This window comes from Euprymna scolopes, chromosome 6 (genome assembly GCF_053919585.1).
Source record: "Euprymna scolopes isolate OS-2025 chromosome 6, ASM5391958v1, whole genome shotgun sequence".
NCBI lineage: Eukaryota > Metazoa > Mollusca > Cephalopoda > Sepiida > Sepiolidae > Euprymna > Euprymna scolopes.
Window position 1 is genome coordinate 88,167,169 of NC_136487.1, and position 26,870 is coordinate 88,194,038.

General features: G+C 32.2%; 1 protein-coding gene across 2 annotated transcripts in view; it reads right to left on the minus strand.

The window, feature by feature from the left end:
* Window positions 1-22,383, minus strand: part of LOC145277767 (serine--tRNA ligase, cytoplasmic-like) — a 50,072-nt gene extending 27,689 nt beyond the window's left edge. Inside the window, exons 1-2 of one of the 2 annotated variants that reach the window (XM_080129512.1) lie at window positions 22,099-22,383; window positions 2,886-2,956 (exon numbers count right to left, since the gene is read on the minus strand). In XM_080129512.1, coding sequence (XP_079985638.1) covers window positions 2,886-2,956; window positions 22,099-22,234 — 207 coding nt within the window. In that variant the 5' untranslated portion in view covers window positions 22,235-22,383. The remainder of the gene's footprint in view (window positions 1-2,885; window positions 2,957-22,098) is intronic. The other variant, XM_080129511.1, reaches the window with a different exon arrangement.
* Window positions 22,384-26,870: the final 4,487 nt, after the last annotated feature.

Below are 26,870 nucleotides of genomic sequence, written 5' to 3' on the forward strand. Positions count from 1 at the left end.
CGACCCACAAAGTCATGAGTTGCTGATCCCTGGTGTAGACCTTATATATTAGTTATAATAAAAGCACATAATCAAATTAAAACAACATAAGAGTGAAAAAAACTGCGAGTAAAATTTTTTTTTACATAGGCATAACTACTTATCAAGGCCAGAGACCACTCGAGAATAAGGGTTAAGAGTGTACAGTAGTCAATTGGACAATATAGTAATTGTTAGTAATAGAAATTCAGTAAATTTGTTAACTTGTTTACGTTGGACTTGAAGACAACTATATTGTAGTCAGCTGGAAAGCATGAAAAACGGAAGACAATTCCACAGGCGTGCAGTTCTAAGAAAGAAGCTTTGTTCATGGAATCTATGTTTAGGTTTAGGCACAGATAACGAGTGGGGGGAATTATTGATAGTGTTTTCAGCTAGATGAGTGTTTCTTGTGAAAGTTTGGCGAGGGGGGACCACTTGCCATGAAAATAACGATAAAGCAGAGGCAAACTCCTAGCATCTCTTCTGTGAGATAGAGGTTGAGAAAAGGACATCTCCTATGAGGCTACGAAGTCTATTTTGAACTCTATCAAGGCAAGACAAGTCCTTTCTAGCAGCTCCTGCCCAGATGTGGCAACAGTACTCCATCCTTGGACATAACTGGCTCTTATATAGATAGAGAATTGCATCAGCAGTAAGATATCTACTGGATCGATAGAAGGATCCCACTATTTTTCCAGCGGCCTTGGCAACAGATTTGATGTACGTGTTCCATTTAAGATCAGGAGTAAAGATCAAGCCCAGAAGCTTGTCAAAACTTAAGGCCTCCCCATGACGAGAGCCATTCATTTCAATTGATGCCAGATGGGGATCAGAACGTTGATGATGTAAAGATAGAAGCTTGGTTTTAGATGCATTAAAAGTAACCAGCCACTCCTTTCCCCATTGTACCACGTGCTCAAGATCAAAGGAGAGAGAATCAAAGAGAATGTGGTCGTTTACGGTCTTAGATGTGCTACCATAGATGGTAGTATCAGTTACATTCAATAGATATATTTTATCATTACGCATTTGAAATTTAGTATTTTAGTAGATATTTATTTAAAAATTTAATTAAAACCTTTATTTAAACATTGCACAATGATTTCTTTTATACAAGACAAACAAGGTTATCCAGCATTGCCTGGGGCAAAAGTGTAAAATATTTCTATCTCAACATCTATTTTTGTCTTTTACCCCTCCTCTTGTTATCTCCTCCCTCTTCTCAAACCTCCTCTCCCCCCAACCCATTACTTTATAGATAGACATACACATAGAAAACTCCTACATACAATAGATTCCTCATGGAATTATTCAGCATTTTACTTCTAAATTAGTACACAACACTAACACACTGCCCCTGATGAAATCCGGCCCTGTTGACCTCAAAGAATATTTTTTAATTTTAGATATTATTCAGCAAGGGAAATGTTGATCAAGAATATACAAACTTTGTAGTTGTTTGTTTTGTAGTTTTTGACTTTTAGCTGGATATATATATATATATATACATATATATATATGCCATTTATATAATAGAAGTTTTTGATCTCGGTCCCTTTTTATTCTTTTACATGATAAATTTTTCAATATTAGAAAGAAAATCTTTTATTTTTTTCTAATTTCCTAATCTAAAATTCGTAAAACACAAGTTTCTTTAATGGATAACTTTTAAAAAAATATTTAGCAAGATGTACATTTGACCCATTTTCCTACCCAAATGTCAAATTGAACTTTGAACCATATTTACACATTAAAAAAATAAAGAGCTTTTTATGGATGTATTAATGAAAAAAAAAAAAAAAAAAAAAAAAAAAAAAAAAAAAAAAAAAGGCTTAATCTGTATGTCGTCATGAATCATAGGTTTAAATACGTTAGTTCCTAAAAAAACCCCAACTTATACGAACAATCAAAGTTTCTCTTTTGTATCATATCTGCACAATTTTTATGACAGCAGGAGATTTTCACCTATGTTTAAGACTGAATTATGAATTCCATATATAAAATCTTTCTTTTAATAAACTATGAGATTTATAAAGATTTTTCACTTCTTTGAAGTTTTTATTTTGAGTTATGTATGGTTTGAGTTGGCTTTTTGTTCAGTATCACACAAAAGACAATGTCTGATAAACTTTGAATGATCACAACTCTGATACTTGCCATTTATTTTATATCATGCAACACTATACATGCATACCTAAGTGTTTTGGTGTATTGAAAAAAATCAGTTTGTTGAACTTAATATAATTTTATAGTCTTTCACTAAATTCTTAATTAAAAGGAGAAAAAAAGGGCTTGTACATTTAAAAATATTTGAGGATTCTCTGCAAAATAATTAATGCTTATAATAATAGTTTGACTTGCTGAAAGACCTACAGATTGCCAATTTTTTTCTAAATAAAAAAGTGTATATATCATTAATACAGCTAAATTGTTAGTATATACGTATGCAGGATAGGAGTCACATTATTGTCGGTATGTTTCGGGCAGGTTACATAAACCGTTAGAAGGTGCCAAAACTGTTTAGCTAATGAAATCATAGCATTCGACAATTGGCAAATGCTATTTTTTTTTTTTGTTTTTTTACTGTTTTCAATTATAATTGTTTTTTTTCTTAATGATTTTAAACTGTTTGCTAGTGTTTTAAACATTGGCCATGGTTTACAGTAAAAAAAAAAAATACAAAAAAAGTTTCATTCGATAGCTTAAAAACTGGCAAGCGTTTTTTTAGAAAAAAAAAAAAAAAAAAAATACAAAGTATTCATTCAGCACCTTCTGAAAGTTTACGTAATCTGCCCGTAATATTTTGATGATAATGTGGTCCCTATTCTGGAGAAATATCAAATTGTTATTAATCACATTCTTACTTTCATTTTTTCTCCAACCATTTTGTTGCATTGGTTCCGAAGCTTATTCAAGTAATCTGCCCGATAACGTACTGGAAAAAAACCATATGATTCAATATTCAAAATTGATGTATAAATAAAATAACACCACCATCCCAACTGCTACAATTAAATCACACTTCAAAGTAAAATATGAAAAAGCAAATACAAATTACAGTAATCATGTAGTAATATTAACAGTGGAAAAAGTGAAAATGTAAAAAAAAAAAAAAAAAAAAAAAAATTAAAGTAATTGTCATCAAATGTATTAAAATTTTATTTCCTACCGACTTGTATACTTTCAAAGTATGGAAACTTGTCAGATTTATTACCTTGGATTTCTTATCAGAAACAGGATTTCACTTAACATCAATTAATAAAAATGGAGTCACCAGTCCACAACAACTCTTACTAAAAAAGTCATAGTAAAAATAAATAAAATGAATTTCTCCACCACTAACTAAGTTTGAAGGAGGGGAGGGGCGGGGTCTTACCACTCTTCAAACTGAGAATTAATAGTAGGGCAAGTCATTTTCTTTATCATTAATTTTCAAGCAAAACCCCATCTGTTATTGTGAACAAGCACCGTTTTTATTTGGTTCTTGTGTCACGCTCAAGTCTTTTTGCAAAAATGAAAACAGTTTCAGAAAGTTAAAAAGTATGCAGGTCAATAGAAAATAAGTTTGGTATGTGTGTGTGTGTGTGTATATATATATATATATATATATATATATGCATGCATATTTATATATGTGTGTGTGCATAACGAAACAGTGCGCTCTCTTGGTAACATAATACATATGGGCACATGTGATAAAATCATCAGTAGCCATAGGATAGCTGACTAGTTAGCATTAACTGGTAAAGCAATAAGTTAATTGGCAAATGTGCATGCACTAATGTTATAGGAAAAAAGAGAGAGAGAAAAAGGTTGAGAAAATGAGAAGAAAAGCAAAATGCGTGCCGTGGAAGATTTACATGTGAAGTTGAGGCAAGAAAACGCTGGCTATGGCCGGTGTCAAGTGGCGGAGACATGTAATATGGCAGAGGTTGTAAAACATGCGTGTTCGAAAAAACTTTTGAAAGATAATGAAAGAACCACAAATAAATGTTTTTTATTTGCACTTAAAATAAAATGCTGAGTCGTATTTTTTATGTCCTTCCTTGTTTGTTTATTCCTACGACGGTACCAGATAATGTCAGAGTAGTTAAAATGTAACAACACAGTTAAAGTGTAACACCCATGTTACATATATTTATTTCTCGTGCTACAACCAGGATTTTTACAAAAAAGGGTCAAAATGAAGAAAAAAAAAAAAAAGAAAAAGAAATGTTATCACAGAAAAATGCAGTCGAAAAGGAGAGACAAAAAAATAAACCAGGCCAAGGGAGAGAACAAAATAAAAAGTCAGCGAGTACAATTGTTAGCTTCTTTTCTTCTTGTCTGCTTACTTTCGAATTTTTCTCCGGATATGTTAGTCATAATTTTGTTGCTCAAAGATGTTTTGGTGTGGACCATAGTTTACTGTCAATGTTGTTTTTATTGCTAAGGACAAATGTTCTAGTCTTACAGGTTATGCATTATTACGAATAATTGTTTCATATTCATTTTAACGTAGCAAATAGCTTGTTTTGTTTTGGAAAGGAATTTAGAATAAACCATTTTGACTTGAACCAATTTTTAGAAATTTGTGTTTGGACTGTTTAAATGGTATCTTCAGTTTATTTTTATGGATTACTAAAGTTTTAAAATTTGAAAAACTTGGAGGTTTTACAAGACTGAAATAGAGGTTTAACCTACCATAACATGGGAAAAAGTAAATGTTTAGTAAGTACTAAAAAAAAATAAATCTAACTTTATTTCTATAAAGAGTAGCAATTTTGTTCTAAGCTTAATTAACTATTCATCCTGCCATTGTGAAGAAAGATTATTAAACATAATAAATACAAATAGGACATTTTCTAAAAGAAACCATAAAAAAAAAAAAAGACACAGCCATTCCTATCACGGACCATGTTGAGCGACTTCTAAATAATTTTGTTTTATTTGAAAGTTTTTTTAAACCTTGTCCATGCTTTTGTTTATTTACTTCATTTATACTTGGATTCAGATAAATACCGAACATGGAAATATTAAAATTTTAAGTTGTTTTAATTTTGAAATATATGGAAAACCTTTTAATTACTCAAAAGTAATTTTAAGTAATTTAAAAAGGTTTTTAGGAAATATTATAAATATGAATACTTTTCATTTGAAAATTAAAATACTTCAGATTTGCTTTGAATTTGATTCAAACCTTAAACAAGATTGGCTGAATTTCAATTTCTTCTTAATACTCCTTAAGCTAAGCTTTAAATTTGAGACAATTTCTAGAATAAAAATAATGTAACAAATTTTGATTAAAATTGGAATAAGAATTCATTTTGTATAATTTTAATCATCTTAAGGAGACTTACAGGTTGTGTGAAAAACAAGTTTTCTTTGGGGAATTAATGTTACCCATCCTGGGACGGGTTTAATTCTAGTACCATATAGAGAACTAATGTCAACCATTATTAGTCTCATAAATAGGATCGCAAGAGTTTCTTGCATCCATTAGCCAAGCGTATCTAATAATTGGATTCTCACTTGTTTCATAAGCTTTTAACTGACTTTTCGTCTGTCTATAATCACTTTTGTCTGAATAATTAACTTTCTCATTCTCTTGTTCACTGTGCTAAAAAAGAAAAAAATACTGGCAAACAGTTAGTCACATACAGATACTTCATTGAGTTAAACCAGACCTTTCCATGCCCATCTTACACTCAAACAATAATTTGCAAAAATGTTTATTTGATAATGCATTTTTTTTTTTTACTTACCATTTATCAAGGACAAGAGGCACTTAAGAATAAGGGTTAATGTAATGCTATTATCAACAAAAAGATGAGAAACACTATGAGAGTACTAAAATTGATCAATGATATAAACTGGACGATATAGGACAAGAATTTGTTGACATTGGATTTGAAAATGGCCTTGATCAGAGAGAAGAGCCAGGTTTATTGAATACTGCTGGAGGGTTAAAGATGAAATCATCAATAATGTTCTTTTATGTATGTCAAAACCTGGTATGATGGGGGATAGAGCGAGATGGTATAATAGAGTCAGGAGGATCTGTAACACTACCACGTCTAGATGATTATAAACAGAGAATATCACCACAGATATTAATACTATTTAACTCATAACTGGAGAGATAAATAGAGATAGTGAACAGAAAGACTAATTTCAAATTATTTCTTTAATTTAACCGGTTTTTCAACCCCCACGCCCACCCAATTTCACTCCAAGCAATCTAACCTCAGCTTAATGGGTCACATTTTTTCTAGTTTTATTTTCAATATTTTTTCTTAAGTATCAATATATATGTCACTACCAAATAGATCCACCCTCAAAATATAAATATTTAACTTTTACAAATTCATAAATGTTATGAAATGTGTCAGGAAACATATGTCGAACATTACCCAAAATATAATTTCTTTTGTTTTTGTTTGTAGTTTTAAACAATTTTTTAACCCTTCTAAAGCTATTAAACTATTTTAAATTCCATTTATATCTGAGTGATAAAGAAAATACAATCTATATATCTATAAAAGTGAAATTGTCTCTGTGTGTGTACATTTCCCTACCAAACTACTCTGTCAATTTTCAGTCTACAGACTCGACATTTAACATAAGGGATATTGAGATTTGGTAAAATCTTTTACATCAGTTTTAAGCCAGAAATTTGGCTGTCAAGGGGTCAAAGTTCAACAATTTGATCTTTGAAAACTCTACCAAACTCCTCCAAAAATTTTGGGTCTGAACACTTGAAATTTTAGATGGAGATTACTTGAACATGAATACAAACTTTTTAATTTGATTTGAGCCAAAAACAATAAATGTTCAGGAGTCAAAATTGGGGTCAAAGTTTTTAAAAATTTGACCTCTGCAGTTTCTACCAAATTACTCAGTCAATTTTTGGTCTAAACATTTGAAATTTTACATAAAGTATATTCAGACATAGGGCAAGCTTTTTAATCAGTTTTTGGATGAAAATTTGGCGGCCAAGAGGTTAAAGTTCAAAAGATTTGACCTTTGCTGTCTCTAGCAAACTATTCAGCCAATTTTGGGTCTAAACACTTTAAATTTTACATAAAGGGTATTCAGACATGCAGCAAGCTTTTAAATCAGCTGTTGGGCGAAAATTTGGCTGCAAAAGGTCTAAGTTGAAAAAGTTGACCTTTGCAGACTCTACCATGCTCCTCTGCCAATTGTGGGTCTAGACACTTGAAATTTTAGATATAAATTATCTGGTCGTGAGTCAAACGTTTTAATATATATATATATATATATATATATATATATATATATATATACACAAAGTTATGAACAGTACATAGCGCCCAAGCAAAGCAGGGCTGAACTGCTAGTATAAAATACTTGTTCAGAACTCCCTTCTAAAAAAACAAAAATAAAAAAATCTGCATGATATACATACCTGTGCCACAAAGAAAATATCATACACCAAAAATCATGTAAATTGATCAAGTAGTTATATTTTTTGAATAAGAAAATCAAATTTTATGGCTAAACAACGTACGACGATCTGGCGACGCCATATTAAAAAAGAACAAGGGTTATAACTCCAAACAATTCAAACTTTTGTAAGATTTTAGAAAGCTATTCTTAACATGGAGAGGAAGACATTGAAAAACTTAAATTCACTTAAAAATGATTTTCTTTATAAAAAATAAAACTACTTGATTAATTTAGATGATTTTTGGTGTACAATACTTACTTTGCATCGCGGGTATGTACATCATCATATATCAGATGATTTTTTTTTGTTTTCATGTGGTGGAGGAATTCTGAACAAATAACTACACTTGTTCGATTTCAACAACACATCTTATTATATTTGCCTCATTTCTAGGTTAGACACAAGGTGAGGCGTGCATTTAATGAAAGCGTTTCTGTGGAAGGAACTGGATTCGAACTTAGCACATCCAGGTTTTTAGGCCATGTTATTAACATGGCCAACATGTCACTTCGGGACAGCATTTTTACTACAACATGTTAAAAATTGCTGTCAATATTAAGTGAAAAAAAAAAATATTGAGCCAATCAGCAATTGTTTTAGCTACCAATTAAGCTTCATTTTGAATATATTTGAAGCTGATATTTAACAATCTATTCACACAGTCCTGTCACAAAATTATTTAACTCAACATTAAAAACAGTATATCATTCTAAGATTAATTCGATTTTTGTAAGATTTCTAAATTACAATGCTTACAATTTTAGTATTTATTTTTGGAAGATGTTAATCACTGAAGATGCCATGTCAGATTTTAAATGATGAAATTTAACAATATCTTTTTATTACTCAAAACAGGCATCACAAACAAACCTGTTTAGTTTTTGCGAAAGCGAGCAAACTTAATGAAATGCTCTTCCGTTTCAACTTGTGATAACTAATTTAATTTTGGAGTGGTTTGATAAAATGCAGATGTAAATAAGATTTCATCTTTCTTCAATTTCATTTTTTTTTTCCTAACTGTCTCATCATTTTGTTCTAACTGGGGATGGGGGCATCCTACAGGATGCTAGGCATTCACTTGCATTATAATACAGTGTAACCCAGATAGAAGAGACCCGAATATATGAAAACGGATATAAGAGAGATTTTCTCTTTTTCTAGAGTGTACAGTGTAACCCGGATATAAGAAAACTATAGCGGCAGGAGAAGAAGCCTTTTATATCCGGGTTATACTGCAGTAGAAAAAGCAAGATGTTTCTTCTTTTTCTCCTACATTTTTGTTTTCTTTTTTTCTCTCTCTCTCTAAACTCTCCTGTTATCTTTCTTTTATTCTCCACCTTTCTCAATTTATTTCTGAATAAATATTAAAATTTATTGCTAACTTTCCATGTGTATAAGAATTTTCTCTCATTTTTATTTTGAAAAATATTTTATTAAATGAGATTCCTGTTCTATATTTTACCGGGTGTTTGGAGATGTGTGTTGAGCAAAAATGGCTTGAACCCATACCACGAAGTAGGAAAGGAATGTGAAAAAAAAAACGTGGCGTCTTTGCCGTTGCGTCCATCGCAAAACTGGAAGTGGCGAAGGTGGAAATTAAGGCTAGTCAATCAAAAATAGGGGTGACTTTCGAAAATATCGGCAAAAAAAGTAACCCTTCTTTATAGAAAAGTGCCCAGTTGAGGGTGAAGGAATTAGTGTTTTTGGCCAATATTTTGATATTTGTCATCCGAAAATTCGAGGCGTAAATCGATACCAGTTTCGTCATGTTCCGATGTGTCCGTCAAAAGTTACATATACACAGATGTTTGCCATTTATATTATAGAAGAAGACTAGTGGGGTGTTTGGAGGCAAAAAAAACTCCAAAAAGTGATAGCAGGCAGGCTCGAACCCGTACTGCGAAGGAGGAAAAGAATGCGAAGAAAAAAAAAACCTGACATCTTTGCCGTTGCGCCCATCGCCAAACTGGAAGTGGCGAAAGTTTAAATTAAGGCTAGTCAATCGAAAAAAGTGGATGACTTTTGAAAATATCGGCAAAAAAAGCGACCCCTCCTTGTAGAAAAGTGCCCAGTTGGGGGTGAAGGAATTAACGTTTTTAGCCAATTTTTCGATATTTGTCGTCTGAAGTGTCGAGTTTCAAAATGATACCGATCTTGAGAAAATCCGTCGCCTCAGTCAAAAGTTTTAGGCAGACATACACATATACATTTAAACAAACAGGTGAGATTTATATAATAGACTAGCGAGGGGTACCCGGCGTTGCCCGGGTGTTTGTAGGGGTGTGTGGTGTTAAATAAAAAAGAAACCGAGGGGGGGGGGAGGGTAGGATCGAAGCCGAACCCCTGAGGCAAAGTTTGAAAATAAAATCGGCCAGCCAGAAGTGAAAGATGTTTGAAAGTCGTCGAGCGTTACGATGACGATGTAAGCATTGTTATAAGCGAAGTAAGAAAAGAAAACAACGTTTTAATTAAGAAACACAAATTAAAACAGAAAAACGAACATTATGTGAAAAATGGCTTAAATAATACAGGGTTCAATATTTAAATGTAAAAAATCGAAAAAAAAAAAAAAAAAAAAAAGAAGACATCTCACACCACGATTCGAACCCAAAACGTTTAGATAATGAACCAACCCTTAACTACCTACGCTAAAGCGGCGTATATAAAGTTTGTTCGGTTTATCAACTATTTAAAGTAAATCAGGTCACGATGTCATGACGACATCTGACGCATGCGTTGTTGACCCTCCCCCCTGTCGAATCTGTCTAGACATCTCTCTCTCTTCGTCTGCCTTACTCTAAAGACTGGAAAATGGCGTCTGGTTGTTTTTATTTTTAAAAACTTCGTTCGTTAATATTTTTTGTAAGCATATTTTTTTTTTTACTTCACATGTTTGGCTTATTATTTTTCGTTTAACTATCGAGTCTAACTATTTTGAATGTGGTAATAACTTTGATAACGTTGCCATAGCGTAGAAGTTCATAGTTTAGCTTTAATTAATTTTTTTTTACCGATAACAACATTTTTAAATTGTAAATTAAGACCGCCATTAGAGGTTGCTGACGTCAAGATCACGTGACATGACTCAGCGGGTTTTAAATACAAGTTGACCCAAAATAAACAGCCGCATGTATACTTTATGTAGAAGACTTGGCGGCCGTATTTTTTTGGGCAGTTATAAATCGATTTAAAAATATGTAATGTTTAACATTAAAATGTCACTTTTTTGGCCCCCCCCCCTGCAGAAAATTGATCAGTTGACGCACTTCTGATGGTCACTTTGGGCCAATTTTTCGATATTTGTTGTCCCGAAGGTGGGGCTTTCATATGAGACCAAGTTTGTGAATTTTTGTTGTGTCTGTCAAAAGTTTTTAGCAGACACACAAACATACATACACACAAACAAACATACACACATTTTCGCTTTTATATATATAGACTAGCGGGGTGCCCGACATTGCCCAGATGTTTAAGTGGTATAGTAAGGAGCCCGGGGGAAACAAAAGTAGCGAGGATGTCCGGATGTGTGTAGGTGGTGTAGTAAGGTCCGTGGGGGTGGGGTAAACAAGTGGTAGTAGACAGGCAGGCTCAAACCCGTAACGCGAAGGAGGAAAAATAAAAAAACCTGATGTCTTAGTTGATGTTTCCATGGCGCAACTGAACGTCAGAATTAACCGTAGTCAATTGAAAAGGGAATGATGACTTGCTAAAATGGCAACACAAAAATCAACACCTCCTTGTACAAAACGGCTGAGTTTAGGGTGAAGGAATTAATGTTTTAGGTCAATTTTTGTGATATTTGTCATCCGAAGGTTCAAGGTTTAAAACGATACTGGTTTGGTCAGGTTCCGTCACCTCTGACAAGTTTTTGCGAAACATACAAACACGCACACATAATGTCATCCCTTATAACACCATAAAGATCTTCCTGGTATTTCTGAGCAAGTGATGGACTGTGACATTTCACTTATATAACATAAGCATAAAAAAAATTAAAGCTACATAAGAAACTACCAATACAATCTTCCATAAAATTATTCAAAAAAGATATTTCATCTTTAAATATTCAATACTTAGCATTAAAAAAAATATTGAAAAATCTAAATTTAAAGCTCTATAATAAGCTTTTGTTTAAAAACTGATCGATAATTTCTTTTATTAAGCAAATTTCAATGTTTTGATGTGAAATTCTTATCTTTAAATGCTAAAAGTTGGTTTGGTTTTTTTACATTATATCAACATTTTTAGGGTAATTTAATGCTGAACCCAGTAATTTTAGAAAAAGCTTTTGTCTTCAAATATTTTTTTATTCACAAAGTTTTTTTTTTGTCTTGGTTGTTTTGTTTTATGGCATATCAACTGTTTTTTAGTTATTTAATGCTGAATCCAGTCATTTTGGAAAAAGTTTTTACTCTACAAATTTTTTTTTTATATCTTCACATTTATTTTTAGTATTTGGTTTGTTTCGTAGAAGTAAAATGTTTTTGTTTTTGACTTTGTAGAACATGATTGAGTTTTGAAAAGGAAAAAACAATAACATCAATGTTTGGTGCATTTTGGTCAGGAAGCCAGCATTTTCAGACAGCCTGATTTAGTAGCACCAGATGTCCTAACAAAGTAGACCTAGGAGCAATGGTAACTAAGGGGCGACCCCACATTCTCCAAAGCCTTCAAATGAAGTCTCATCACTGGATGTCTTTTAAGGTCATACTGGAATTACCAAAAGTTGGATCACTCCACAAAATCTTCCAATATCAGAAATCATTTATTTTAATCCCTCATCCAAAAATTTAGGCATGTATCTCTAATATTTTTTTTTTTTTTTTTTTTTACAAAAATTTGGTAGAGTATACATTTGACACAGTTTTCCATCCAACTGCCAAATTGGGCTTCTAATTGTATTTACATATAAGAAATAAGCGGTTTTATGAAGAATGTGCTAATGAAGAACAAAAAAAAATTAGCTTAATCTGTATGTTGTCATGAATCATAAGTTTTAATCCGTTAGTTACTAAAATCAAAACTTATATCAACAATCAAAACTACTCTTCTATATCATTTCTGCATAATTTTTGGAATGGCCTGTAATTTTCATGTATGTTTAAGACTGGGTATAATGAAATGTTATTAATTCCACTATTATCTTTCTTTTAAGAAACTATAGTATTGTATTTAAAGATTTTTCACTTCTTTGAAGATTTTATCTTAAAGTTAGCAATGTCCAACAAACTTTAAATGGCCATAACTCGGATACTAATTTGAGATACAAAGATAAATTTGGTATTTTATATCTTGAAACACTATATACGCATACAAAGGTTTTGGTATATTGAAAAAAAAAAAAAAATCAGTTTGTGATACCTACTAAAAAAATTAGTTTGATCTCTACCGTTATTAAATCTATATATATAAAAGGCAAAATGTGTGTGACCATTTCGTGTATGTCTGGCAAAGGCTTTTCTCGCACACGGTCCCGGGTTCGTTACTATCACTTACAACTGTGTATATAGGTCCTATATAATAATATCTAGGAATTAGAAAACCGCGTAGCGTATAGCTTTATTTACATCGATTTTTAAAAATTACTGCTATTTTGGCTTCTCGTGTGTTGATTGGGCTTTTTAGTATAAATAAAGTGAAACTAAACTCAAACATTTTCGGCATTGTGCCGGGAAAAACGTCCATAAGCAATCAGCTTTGATCAGACAGTGCTATTCAACTGGACAATTGGGAGCTGCTTTCCCCCTCCCCAACATCTGTTGGGGGAAGAAACAGTTAAATTTGGGTAAACAAACCCAAACGCTGCGTAACTTCTATTTGACCTTCTTAATTAGGTCAAATGGAAGCAGCAGAATTAACTTTTATTGCGCACGCCTGTTTTTATAGTTAAATAACCTGCTTAACGTTGTCTGTCGCCGTGGCTCAATGGTTAACGTAGCACTTTTTTTTTTCACACATTAATTTCCAACTCAAGGGTACGGGTTCGATTCTCATACCTACCAAAACATTTTTTTTTATTATTTAACCCCCCCCCCCCGGAGTTTTGATTTACCTCAAGACACCCGGGCATCACCGGGTACCCCCCGCTAGTCATATTATAAAGATTCAATATGTTAGCTGTTGAAATGAACTGTATATTAAAAGACAAAGTTGGACTTTCATATCATATTTGTATGTTTTTAAAAAAGTAATCAGATTCTACTGAATGTTTAAAATCTATTTTGATTTCATAATTATTGCTTTCATTGTGATTAATTTTCATTTAACAAAAAATAACATTACGTTTGTAAAGATTTGTCACATGTTATGGATTGTGAAATTGATTTTTTTTTTTTGGACAAATCGCACAAAATATGGCAAATTTTCAACAATGTTCGAACAGCTGCCAAGTTGGCAATTGTGCCACTAAAATAAATTTGGTATCATTGTTTGCTTCTCTAAGATCTATGCATTTGCATAAGTTTTTTTAACAATAATGAAAATAACATTTTGGTTTGGGATATCTACTCCAAATTTTGGCATTTTTTCTTAAAAATTGTTTTCCATAAAAAAGCGCATGAACAATAAAAATAGTTATGAAATTGAAAGATAAGAACTTTGTAAATAAGATAACAATGATTATACAAATTAGTCCATTAATGGTGGACGGTATTAGCTTTATAAAATACAGTAACTAGCTACAATCATAGCCAAAACAAAAAAATGAAAATCAGGTTTAAAAAGAAAAAAAAAAAGAAAAATACCTTATTTACATTGTTTTTTGTTTTTGTAAATAGTAGCAATTGTTGGTACGTTTTTTTTTTCCTTGTAATTATTGTAATTTTTGCTATTGTTTTTTGTAAATGGTTCACCTTCTAAGCCATGTATGTCTTCCACCTGCCAGACGACAAATCTTATCCCTGGCAAGACATATTTTTTATTATGAAAAGTAAAAAATTAAATGATAAAATGCAGAAACTATATAAAAAAAAAAATAAAAAAAAAAATACTACTCATTAGAAAAAATTACAATGCACGGACCATAAAAAAAAGTACTAATTTTGTTTGCCATTTCAGGAACCTGATTTTCATTTTGTGTTTCAGCTGTTATGTTAACATCTTATGATATAAACATGCACAATGCTGCATGTTTGGTGGGTGCAGAGATGCATGCTACAGACAGTTAACCTGTAATGGGAAAAAATGTTTAAGAGAAGAAACCACCCAAAAAATCTATTAAGCGCTTTGAAATTAGTGTTTTCTTGGAGTTCCATAGTTATGAGCTCTTGGAGATTTTACCAAAGTTATGTTCATTCCACATAGCAAGTCTTTAAATATTTAAATATTAGCAGTTTAGCCCGGCTTTGCTCGGTATTATTCATATAAAGTATTATTCATAATTTTATGTTCATACATATATATATATATATATATATATATATATATATATATATATATATATATTAAAATGTTTGACTCATATCCAGGTAACCTACACCTAAAATTTCAAGTGTTTAGACCCAAAGTTGGCAGAGGAGTCTGCAAAGTCAACTCTTTCAACTTGGACCTCTTGGCAGCAAAATTTTCACCCCAAACTTGCTGCATGTCTGAATATCCTTTATGTAAAATTTTAAATGTTTAGACCCAAATTGGCTGAATAGTTTGCTAGAGACCACAAAGATCAAATCTTTTGAACCTTGACCCCTTGGCAGCCAAATTTTTGGCCAAAAACCGATGAAAAAACTTGCCCTATGTCTGATGCATGTAAAATTTTAAATGTTTAGACCAAAAATTGGCTGAGTAATTTGGTAGAGACTGCAAAGGTCAAATTTTTAAAAATTTGACCCCAATTTTGACCCTTTAACATTTATTGTTCTAGGCTCAAATCAAATTAAAAAGTTTGTATTAATGTCCAAGTAACCCACACGGAAAATTTCAAGTGTTTAGACCCAAAATTGGTAGAGAAGTTAGATAGAGTTTTTAAAGGTCACATCATTGAACTTTGCCCCCTTGACAGCCAAATTTCTGGCTGAAAACCGATTAAAAAGATTTTCCCAAATCTCAATACCCCTTATGTCAACTCTCGAGTCTGTAGATAGAAAATTACAGAGTAGTTTGGTAGGGAAATGTACACACACACACACACACACACACACAATTTCACTTTTATAGATATATAGATTGACTTTTTTTCATTTTTTTTTATAATCTGGTAGATTGTGTACATTACTTGTATTGATCGAACTATTATTCTCATCTTAAGTGTTATTGGTGCAACGTTTTGGTCGGACGGATTGTCTATTCGATAATAATCCACTGAAAAAAAAAGATGAAACTAAAATATAAAGGGGAGGGTACCAAATCGTCATGTGAACCAATGCCTGTCCTCACTCCACTATTAGCACCAACTATGTGACATTTCTAATAACCATTATGACTGATTTTAAAGATTTATTTGCCATAATAGAAGCTAAAAAGTTCCATATTACAAATACAGTGAAATGGCTGAATGATAATTCTTCCTTAACTATGATTGAGTCGAGAATAGTGGACGTGGAAAAATGGCTAAATGACTTGAATGATCAGATTATTTTGAAATCTTTCCAGGAGAGGTTGACGCTTTGTCAAGATTCTGAAATATTTTCTTCCAATATTAGGGAAGTATTGCATAAATTAAAGTCTGGCCGTGAGGTTAAAAAACCCAGTTTCTCTTCCACCCATAAGGTTGGATTTGGAATGTCCAAATTTTAGTGGGTCTCCATCAGCAGACAAGTTTGAATCTAGAACCTTCCTGAGAAGGTTTGAATTTTGCACCACCAATTTAGAGAAAGCGGATAAATTGCTTCTCCTTAAATCCAAGTGGAAGGGGAAAGCCTATGACTTAATCTGAAATATGGATATTTCTTCCGATAATTATACTGTAGCTTTGGATTGTTTAAAGGAGAAATTCCTGAATCCTTCTCTTATCAAGGATCGAATTTTGGAGGAAATTATTCCTCAGGTGGTGCAGATAACAGAATTGGAAGAACTCAAGACCTTTGTAGAACAACTTGTCTGAATTGGACAAATCTTTTGGGGCAGATTTTTTCACAGAAGGCTTTACTTCTGGATCAATGGTTGCTCACATTCTGTTCTGCAAGTTCCCTATTAATATCAGAAGGGAATTAATGATGCGACGAAGGAACATTATCCTTCATTTATATCTATTATGTTCAAATTTTTTGTTATAATAGAATATAAAGTGGTAAAGTTGCCTGCCAAAACTGCCATTCTTCATCAAAAGTTCAACATAATATAGCGGCCAGCTCTGGTTATAAGACCATTAATCGTAAAAAGGTTATGGAGCCCTTAAAACTTCTGAATAATACTGGTGAACAGTATAAAATTTGTGAATTGTGTAAACTGACAGACTATACAGTTAAGGACTGCTCTAAATATTCTTCTTATGATTCGAAGGTTCTACGAGCCAAAGAGCTTCAAATCTGAACTAAGTATCTTGGTAATCACTTGGATCAAGACTGTAAAGAAAAGGGATTTCCTTACCCATACTTGTGGGGTAAGGATTCACTTTTCAGCAATGTGCCCTAAGGCATCAAAGTCAGGACTAGTTTATCCGATCAAGATAATTGTATATTTCCTGTTATCAGATTGTCATTGAAGGGAAAAGGGACCGCCAGTGTTTTTCCATTGCATTTTGGACACTGGAAGTCAAAAATCCTTTTTCTCCCAGGCTATTTTGCAGGAATTGAGATCTAGGGATGCCTTTATTGGAACAAGATTCATGGACATTCTGGAGCTCAATGTCTCCCTACAATTGAGATCTCAGAAACCTTTTCCTTTTGCTGTCCTGTTCACGGACAGTCTTAATTTAAAATTTCAAGTTAACAGATTTAACGAAATTATATCTAATATAATGAAAACAGGGTTTCGCGTCTGTCATGGTTATAAGGATTTAAATGGCACTATGCTTCATGGCCTCATTAGTTTGGACTTGATCCAGCTGATAAAAAATTTCTGGATAGTTAAATGTCTCAATAGGACAGCATGGAAAATTTTCAATAAAATTATCCCTTTTAGTAACGAGTGTAATTATTTGATGCCCAAATCTAATAGGAAACTTAGCATGAGTTGCCTCCCTTTGATCAAGTTTGCCGATCATTACCTCAGTGTTCCTTCTATTTGATTGAAGGTGTGTTGAATCTTGTGCCCTGTTATTTAGACACAGTCAGTCCGTCTTTTGAAGATTTTTCTGTCGAACGCAGAATTGAAAACTTTCTTTCCCTCAATTCTGTTGGTATCGATGAGAATGCTAAACTGTCTTCATACAGTGAAGTGAAGATAGCTAAATAAAAAAAAAAAACATTGTGCTAAAAGATGAGAAATATTATGTGGATCTGCCCTGGGACTTTAAGAAGTTGTCTTGAGTAGATTATAATTTGTGCCTTCATTACAAATTATGCAAAGAGTGGCAGATTCTTTAGAGAAACAAGGTTTATATAACAAATATTTAAGAGTGTTCAAAGAATATGAACAAAATGGTATCGTTGAACTTTTCTCTGTTCCTGCTGGAGAGTATGAAAAATATTGTTGATCTCTCATAAGCCCATTATTAAGGAAGGCCTTGGTGTCATAACAAAAATCTGTTCTGTTTTTAATAGTTCCTTGAAAAGGTGAAGGAGGGGGATTTCCATTAATAATGCAGTGTATGCTGGAGTAAACTTGACAGCACAACTGCTTGACCTGCTATTGGCTTTTACAAAAAATGATTATGTCCTTTTGGACAAAAATAGATTGTTTTCTTCTCAAAATAAACAAGAAATTGTATACTTATAGGTATAACTCAAATATTTTTGGCTTCAATGCCAGCGCCTTCATCTTGAGTTACCTACTCAAGTTTCATGCAGAGAAATATAACTCAGATGTGTCTTTTATAATTACTAACAATTTTTATGTTGACAACTTAATCACAACTAGTTATGATTATGACTTACTCCTTTCTGTTTGTAATACTGTCCATGACAGATTGGGGAATGCAGAATTCGAGCTTTGTTCCTGTAACTCCAATTGTATAGACTTGCAGAACAAGATGATTGAAGATGGGTCTATTACCGCCCCTCTGCCCACCTTTAAAAAGATCCTGGGGTACGTTATTCCCTCATCTAGATATGGTTAGATTGGCCATTTCCGTGATGGACACTGGTCAAAACTTAAGCGTGAGCTTCTGTCTAAATTTCAAGTATTTATGATCCTTTATCCTTATACTGCTTCCAGTTACCATTCAAGACAAGGTACTTGTTAGTTAACTTTGGAAAAACAATTCGTCCTGGGATCAGAAGATTCCTGAAAATTTTATAACCTCTTGGCAAACCCTTGCTAAGGAGTTAAACAAGTTATGTGATTTCAAGTTCCCCAGATGTGTGATGATGGAGGACTCCCCGGAAGAGTATATATGCTTCTGTGATGTATCTAAACTTGCATACAGGTTTTCTCTTTATGTAAAAACAAGGAACACTATGTTCCCTGTTGTTTGCTAAGGCGAAGGTGACTTCCATTAATCAGAAGACCCTTCCTACCTTAGAACTTATAGCTACCTATCTTGTTCTTAAAAGTTATTCCCAATGTTCCGAAAGCTTTGAAGCCTATCAATATCCTTTACATTTTCTTTGTATCCGATGCCCAAGTAGCCCTATCTTGAGTTTTAAATGGAAAAGGGACTAAGAGGAACATTTTTGCGGAGAATTGTGTACTGGACATTCTCCATCAGTTCAAATATGTCCCTTTGTCCGAAAATCCTGTGGATTTGTTGACTAGAGGCCTTTCCACCTCTAAGTTTAAGCAATTATACAATTTTTGAGTACATGGCAACGATTGGTTAAATCAGCTTATCATTGCCCGGCCCATGCCCCCCTTGCCTTGTCTTAATGATGCTAACAGAAAAATTATATCCTGTATGTTCTTTAATGATTCTAGTACTGACAAGAATGGTTTACCAATAAACATTTCTGATTTTTCATCATTGACAAGGGCGATCAGTGTCCGTGAGAAAGTTTTGTGGTTCTGTGATAAATTGAGACACCGACACACAAATACCAACCATAGAGCTAAATTATTGCTCTTTTTCTGTATGCAGAAGGAAGAATTTCCCTATGAGTTACCCTTGAAGGCATAGGTGTATTTCAAGGTTGGTTCAAATATTCCACATATTGTTATTGTACAGTAAAACAAACCCCGGATAACTTTTTGGTAAATTTTTACATTAGGTTCACTTCCACAATTTTCTTTAAAATAACGATTTTTGAAGGTTTTCGACTATGCTGAATAAGAAAATCAGTTAAATTTGCCCCCTTCCCGCCAAAAAATGTTGGTTTAATTTTACAGTAGATATTGTTCTCGAAAATAAATAATGAAAGATGAAGTTTTATAAAATGATTAAATGTGTTTTATTTTATAATTCAAAATTTAAAACATTGAACAATAAAATTAAAATTGGGTTTAAGGGTTTGTATTACTGTACACATAGATTCGAAAAAGTTGTCAAAAAACAAATATATAACAAATAAATGTTATCAAAGGTAAGATAAGTTACTTTTCTACCCAACTGGATAATTTTTCGTGTTTTTAGTTAATGTAACATATTTATTCAGCTCGAAAAACATAATGTGTTTACCGATGTATTAGAAAATTCAAGATGGCGTCTGATTCTCTCTTTAACACGGTAAGTTTGGGAAAAGGTGTTATAAATACAAAACTATACAAAATACTATTAAAAACCCGCCGAATATATATCAACCTATGTCACGGTAACATATATTGAACGAGTTTTTAACAGTATTTTATCTGGTTTTTTATTTATAACACCTTTTCCCAAACTTACCGTGTTAAAGAGAGAATCAGACGCCATCTTGAATATTCCAATACATCGGTAAACACTGTGTTTTTCGAGCTGAATAAACATGTTACATTAGATAAAAACACGAAAAATATATCCAGTTTGGTAGAAAAGTAACTTATCTTGCCTTTGATAACATTTATTTGTTATATATTTGTTTTTTGACAACTTTTTCGAATCTATGTGTACAGTAATACAAACCCGGGTTTAATTTTACAGCAAATAAACGTCTATTTACATTAAGCGATATACCGGTGTCGACCGAACGAGTCCCTTTCATTGATTACATGTTTCGAGGATATTTGTACAACGCAAATCTGCCTGTTTGTCAAAGAAATTATCAATAAATGGTTTAGTTACTTTTCTTTTTAAACTTCTTTTTAAAAAAGTTAATAAGCCGATGTAGGTAAATAAATAATTGGTACTCATCATGCACTTATTGATCCATGCTGAAATAATAACGTTATTTAAAAAGCCATTCTTAACATGGGGAGGAGAGGGTGTTTTGTACCTATTCTGTACTTTAACCTTACAACTGAATAAAAAAACGTATCATAAAACTTAAATTAAACTTGGAAATACGATTTAAAAAATAGCGCGGATCAGTAAGTGCATTACAACCAAATAATTCAAAAATATTATCCGCGCATGCGCTAGCCTTTTTTAAGGGAACGGCTATTAAATAAATATGCTGGCCGCCATGGAACTCAACGCCCAAGGAGTATCCGTTTTTGTTTTCTGAATAAATTCTGACTGCTACAAATTGTTTCAACTGAGTTACTTTCCCCTTCTGCATACGTGACATGATCCACTATGTCCAACCCGACCCAGTATGTAACTTTATCGAACTGTTTTTAACCTTATTAGAAACTTTATGATAAATAATTATTTTCTACCTTATCGTTTTTCGTAATTTTTGAATATGTCACTATTTGAATATGTCACAATTATGTAAGTACCAGTTGTTTTACTTGAAATTCAACATTATTTTCGTTATTAGAATAAAGAAACACCAAAGATTTTTTAGTATGAAGTTACTAAATTTCATTAAAAATAAAATAAAACACGCGTACAAAATAAATTTACTTTATCTTCCTTTTGATGTTGAACACAAGCACATTTTTGCCACGCAGCAAAACTGTAAATCTCAAATGTTAACATTTAAGGTTCTTATTTAAAATTCAACCAAAAAAAAAAAAAAATTACAGAAAAAATATTTATGGCGTACGGAGTCGACACGAAACGGAGATGCCAGATTTCAAAAATGACGTAAATTGATCAAGTAGTTTTATTTTTAACTAAGAAAATCAAATGTTATTAGTAAGCAAAAAGGGACTGTCTCGCGTCGCCATCTTGAAAAAAAAAAAAAGGACAGATGAGTCCATAATAATTCAAACTTGCGAGATCAACCTTGTAATGTTAACGATTTCACGGCAATCGCTTCAAATTGTTTTTAAAGTGATTTTCTTTATATTTAAAATATTATTTGATCCAGTTACGTGATTTTTGGAATATAACATATTTGTTCCATAATAAAGATTTTTCTGCAGTTTAGTTTTTAAAAATCGGTTTAATTATAACTAAATACCAAATTTAATAAACGTAAGATAACAATATTAGAAAAAAAAAAATGCAAGTAATTAAATGATGATGCAATAATTTGGGAAGTTTCTTTTTGACATGACTGAACATCCCTAGCGCCATTTACAAGTCTTACCGGCAGGTTCGAATTAAACATCTTTTTTTTTTTTTCGCTTACATTTTCTCCATTGTGTATCATTGTCTACCACTTTGTCGACCAGGGTGACATCTTTGTATCGTTTAGCTTGGTTTTCGCGGATTTTGGTCGGATCTCCACCTTTATCCGATCGGAATAATTCTAAATCGAGTACCATGATTAAATGAATAGGAACTGCCTTTTCGCTCTTTCTCTGCCAAAGGGAAGTGAGAAAAAGCGGCTGACGACATATAATAAATGACTTCCGGTTTGCGATTATTTCACGAATAGCAGTCGTTTCGTCACATCCGGTTGGTTGTTTAGCAACGAACCACGCTTGCGGAAAGATAACTCCTACATAAACAAAATACTTTTCTGAGCACAACAATATCATTAACATAGCCGAAATAAATAAAAAGTGTGCTTTCAATTTAACCTAAAAATACGTTCAGTGATCATGTTTACATTTTTAAGGAGGATTTAAAAACTGGTTTAAGTTTTCCTTTATTTTATTTTGGACAACATATTTAAAAAAAAAAAAAAAAAGATGGAGAAAAACAGGTGCTTGTACAAAGGCAGGTGACAGATCGATTTTTTTTAATATGCTTATTTATTTTTTTTTTTTGGTAAAAACAATATTACTTACTTAATTATCATGTCGCAAAGAGTAATATATGTAAAAATTACGAAAATTTAGTGAGTAGAAGGTTATTTATAGTTAAAAGTAATTTTTACAGGAAATTGTAGAAAATTGCATTTTCGTAGATGATTTAGACCGTGAAGATTCTAAGTGTATCAGAATTTTGGGGGAATTTTTTTACCCCCCCCCCCCCAACACAAAACTGCGAATAAAATATACAAAGCTCGTAATTTCTCTTTTAAAAGTGGGTTGTTCATTTTCTTTATGGAATATACTTCTAAAATAAACTATTAAAGTTGTTTAAAAAATAATAGAAATATTATTTTTTATTTTAAAAAAAATAGTGTTTACAAAGTGCCGACGCGCTTCCATGCAGCCATTTTTTTTTACGTAATGAAATCAAACGAATTTTACGAGTTAATTTTTTTTTCAATTTTTAAACTTTAAAAGGCTATAAAAAATTTTCTATTGGTCAAATTTTTACGATATTTTCAGGGTCAATGGGGAATTTAATGCCCTTTCCAATAAACCGAATATAATATATTAGACAAATGTCTTTTTTTTTTAATTCACCCCCCCATCCCATTTTGAAATGTCTATTAAAATTTTGGTGCTAATACAGAGGGTGGTCCGCGCTATTTTTTTTAAAAATCGTATTTCCATGTTTAATTAAAGTTTTATGATATATATATATATATATATATATATATATATATATATATATATATATATATATATATATATTTTTTATTCAATTGTAAGGTTAAAGTACAAAATAGGTCCAAAACACCCTCCCCTCCCATGTTAAGAATGGCTTTTTAAATAATAACATTATTATTTCAGCACGGATCACTCTCTGCATGAGTACCAAAATTTTAATAATTAATTTATGTACCAAAGTTTTATATATCACAAATTGAAGATAAAAGATCAATAAATAATATATTCAAATTTAAAACAAAATAAAACAAAAAAAGAAGTGTTTTTTTGAAATTTACCTGTAAAGTCCAAAGTTTAAAAGCTTTTTTTTTTTTAAACCATGTTGTTTTTTTTTTTTTTTGTTTTTTTTTAAATGAAACCCTATAATCTTCTTATATTGCACAGAAAGTTTCGTTTTATTACGAAAATTATTTCTATTTTATTCAATGTTTTTTTTTTTGTTTTTTTTAGATATTAAAAAAAAAATTCACTCCATAAAGTGGAAATTAAATATATTAAATCAAAAACTCGTGTATTTCTCTGAGAAAAGAAAAAAAAAATTCATCAACTGTTTTTTTTTTTTTAAAGACAAAAAATTATAAGTAAAATGTGACTAGTTTTCAGGTATGGAGGCACAAATTTATTTACGCCCAAGGCTAGACGGCTAACACGAATGTGTGGTTTTTACTGCCTCTGTCCATCCGTAGTTCAAACGTTTTCAATGATGACGTAAAAATGCTGGGATATTGCACTTTTTTAAAAAAACAGTCGTTTAAAAAAATTCTTTTATTTAAAAAATAAATGGAATTTGAAATATAAATATGGATAAATTCTGAACAATGAAGAATAGAACTAAACATTCAATAGTATTTTTTATAGGTAAGTGATTGTTTTCGAATTTATATAGATTTTTTATAACCAAATAAAGTAAAATTTGGTTTATTTTCTTCAAATCTTTTTTAAAGAAAACCGATTTAAAAAAACAAATGTTGCATAATTTACTATTAAACCATTTATTTTTTTCAAAATTTGGCCTTTGCTCCTTTAATTGAAAAAAAATTGGGGGTTGAATTACATTTTTCAAGTAGTTATAAGCTTGTAAAAATTGGAGGTCGAATTAATCAATTTTTTTTTCACGCATTCTGAAGATCGGTTTCTGACACACCTAACAATGGACATAACTCAGATTGCTTATTTGAAAAAGCATATTTTAGATTACTTTCAATTTCAGAGTAAAATTAATCCCGTAAACCTCGAAGATTTATTTTAAATATTTCAAATATTTACACACATGTACATATGTTGTTTATTGTTGGTTATTTAATTGAATGACCTTTTTTTAATTAATTTTAATTTTATTTATTGCAGACTATTATCCTCATCTTTTCTTAGTTGTTTCATGACGTTCGGCCAACTATTCCTCTAGCCTTCGTCAGGTGGTAACCGCGATGGGATAGGAACTCTGAATCTTCTGACTGCATCCACTGCAATTACTGCCTTCCGTAGTTGTTGTCATCTCACCATGTTTTGGCCGGCTTTTGGGTAGGATTGAAACTGCTATCTTCTTTTTGGCCAAAACATGGTGAAATGACAACTGCGAAAGGCTAATAGTCCGCAATAAATAAAATTAATAAATAATACTTATCTCAATAATGAATTCCAATTAAATAATACTTTTTTTTATTATTAAAAACTAATATTTTTTGGATATAAATTTATGAAAACAGGACTGGAAAATGTTCAAATTTTAATTAATTTAATTAATGTTTTTGTTGTTTGTTATTTAAATAAATTTATATTTTTGAACTTATTTATTATTATTTATTATTATTATTATTATTATTATCATTATTTAAACTGTGGAAAATATTCAAATTTTAAACAAGTTAATTAAATTACTGTTTCGGAGCTGATTTAATTCAAATTAATAATTATTTTAAACTGATTTATCTCCATTGTTTCACAAGTTTTTACTGTCGTAAATTAAATTGAACATGGTGGCCATTGGATGTTTTATCCTTTGAATGGTTTCATTTGCCTTCCTCATGTCAATGCAAATACGTAAACCTGTAGCAGCCACTACAAACAGGCATGGACTACTTCTGACAACTTCAAGATTTGAAATTCATTTCTCCCTGGCTTGTCCAATCGCAAGCCAGCTCTCAGTTATGTGACAGAGTATATAAAAGGCAAAATCTGAGACCATTAATCCTCTTTCTCACTGGTCTGCTCAACAGTAAACATTGTCGGGGGGGGGGCTTTGGCTGCCAGGTTGAACGTGAGTACTACGAGCTAGCTATGGCTCTTTTCAAACTCCCATTTGTTTCGACGTGCTGTACCCAACAAACATTCTTTATCACGTTAAAGAACAATACATCAATACAACTCACACTCACACACAACAACACACTGAAGACTTTGCCCTTTCTATCTCTTTTAACCGGCTTCCTTTATTCCAGCAACTACTAGCTATAAACACGTGCGCGCACGAATACTGAACTGTTCTCTTCTTCAACCAGCCGGCATGATATTAAATCTATCTTTAAACACATTGAACACTTTTCTCTCTCTTTCAATGAATTCTCTTACTAATACGTTTCTCTCTTCTACCAAAGCTACTAACGAAAATGACAAATAAAGTTTGTTTATTAATATAGAATGAAACTCCATTGTGTTGTCTCATTTCTAGGTGTCGTTTGTATGTATTAGCATCTCTGCTGGCTACCAAGATGTTGCCAATATAAGCGTAAACGTATGGTAAGCCATGCAGGATTTCATCCATCAACCTCTGGAAAGTCTGGGCTGTGTTGCACAGGCCAAAGGGCATTTTTAAGAATTCAAACAGTCCAAAGGGGTTTGTGAATGCTGTCTTTGAGATGTGCTCTGGAGCAACTGGAACTTGATAATATGCTTTGGTCAAGTCAATTTTTAAGAAAATGTGGACCCCCTGCAGGTCTGAGGTAAAGTTGTGGATATGTAGGGCAGGATACCAGTCAGGTACTGTGGATACTTTGAGATTCTGGTAGTCCACGCAAACTCTGAATTCCATGTTGAACTTGGGTACAAGGTGTAGTGGTGAGGCATAAGGACTGTCTGAAGGATGGATGCCAACATCTCTTCAAATGCTTTCTTAGCATATGCTATTTCGTACATTGGGAATCGTCTTGGCTTTAAATATGCTGGTTGTCCAATGGTCTTAATGTGGTGTTGAGTCTGAGGTTCCGCCTGTGTCAGTAGGCTTAATTGGTTGTGCAGGATTTCTGTGTAGCATGGGTTGTGCTGTGTTCCCACACTAATCCCAGTTGTGTTATGACTTGATGGAGTCCCTGTGATCTTGATGGATGTTGTGTTGTCAGACAGGGTCATTCTCTTTATATGGACAGCCAAGTTGTAGTGAGCTAAAAAGTCGGCATCAAGCAAAGGTGTTGTGATGTTTATTATGGTGAACGCCCATTTGAAATCATGCCTGAGGCAT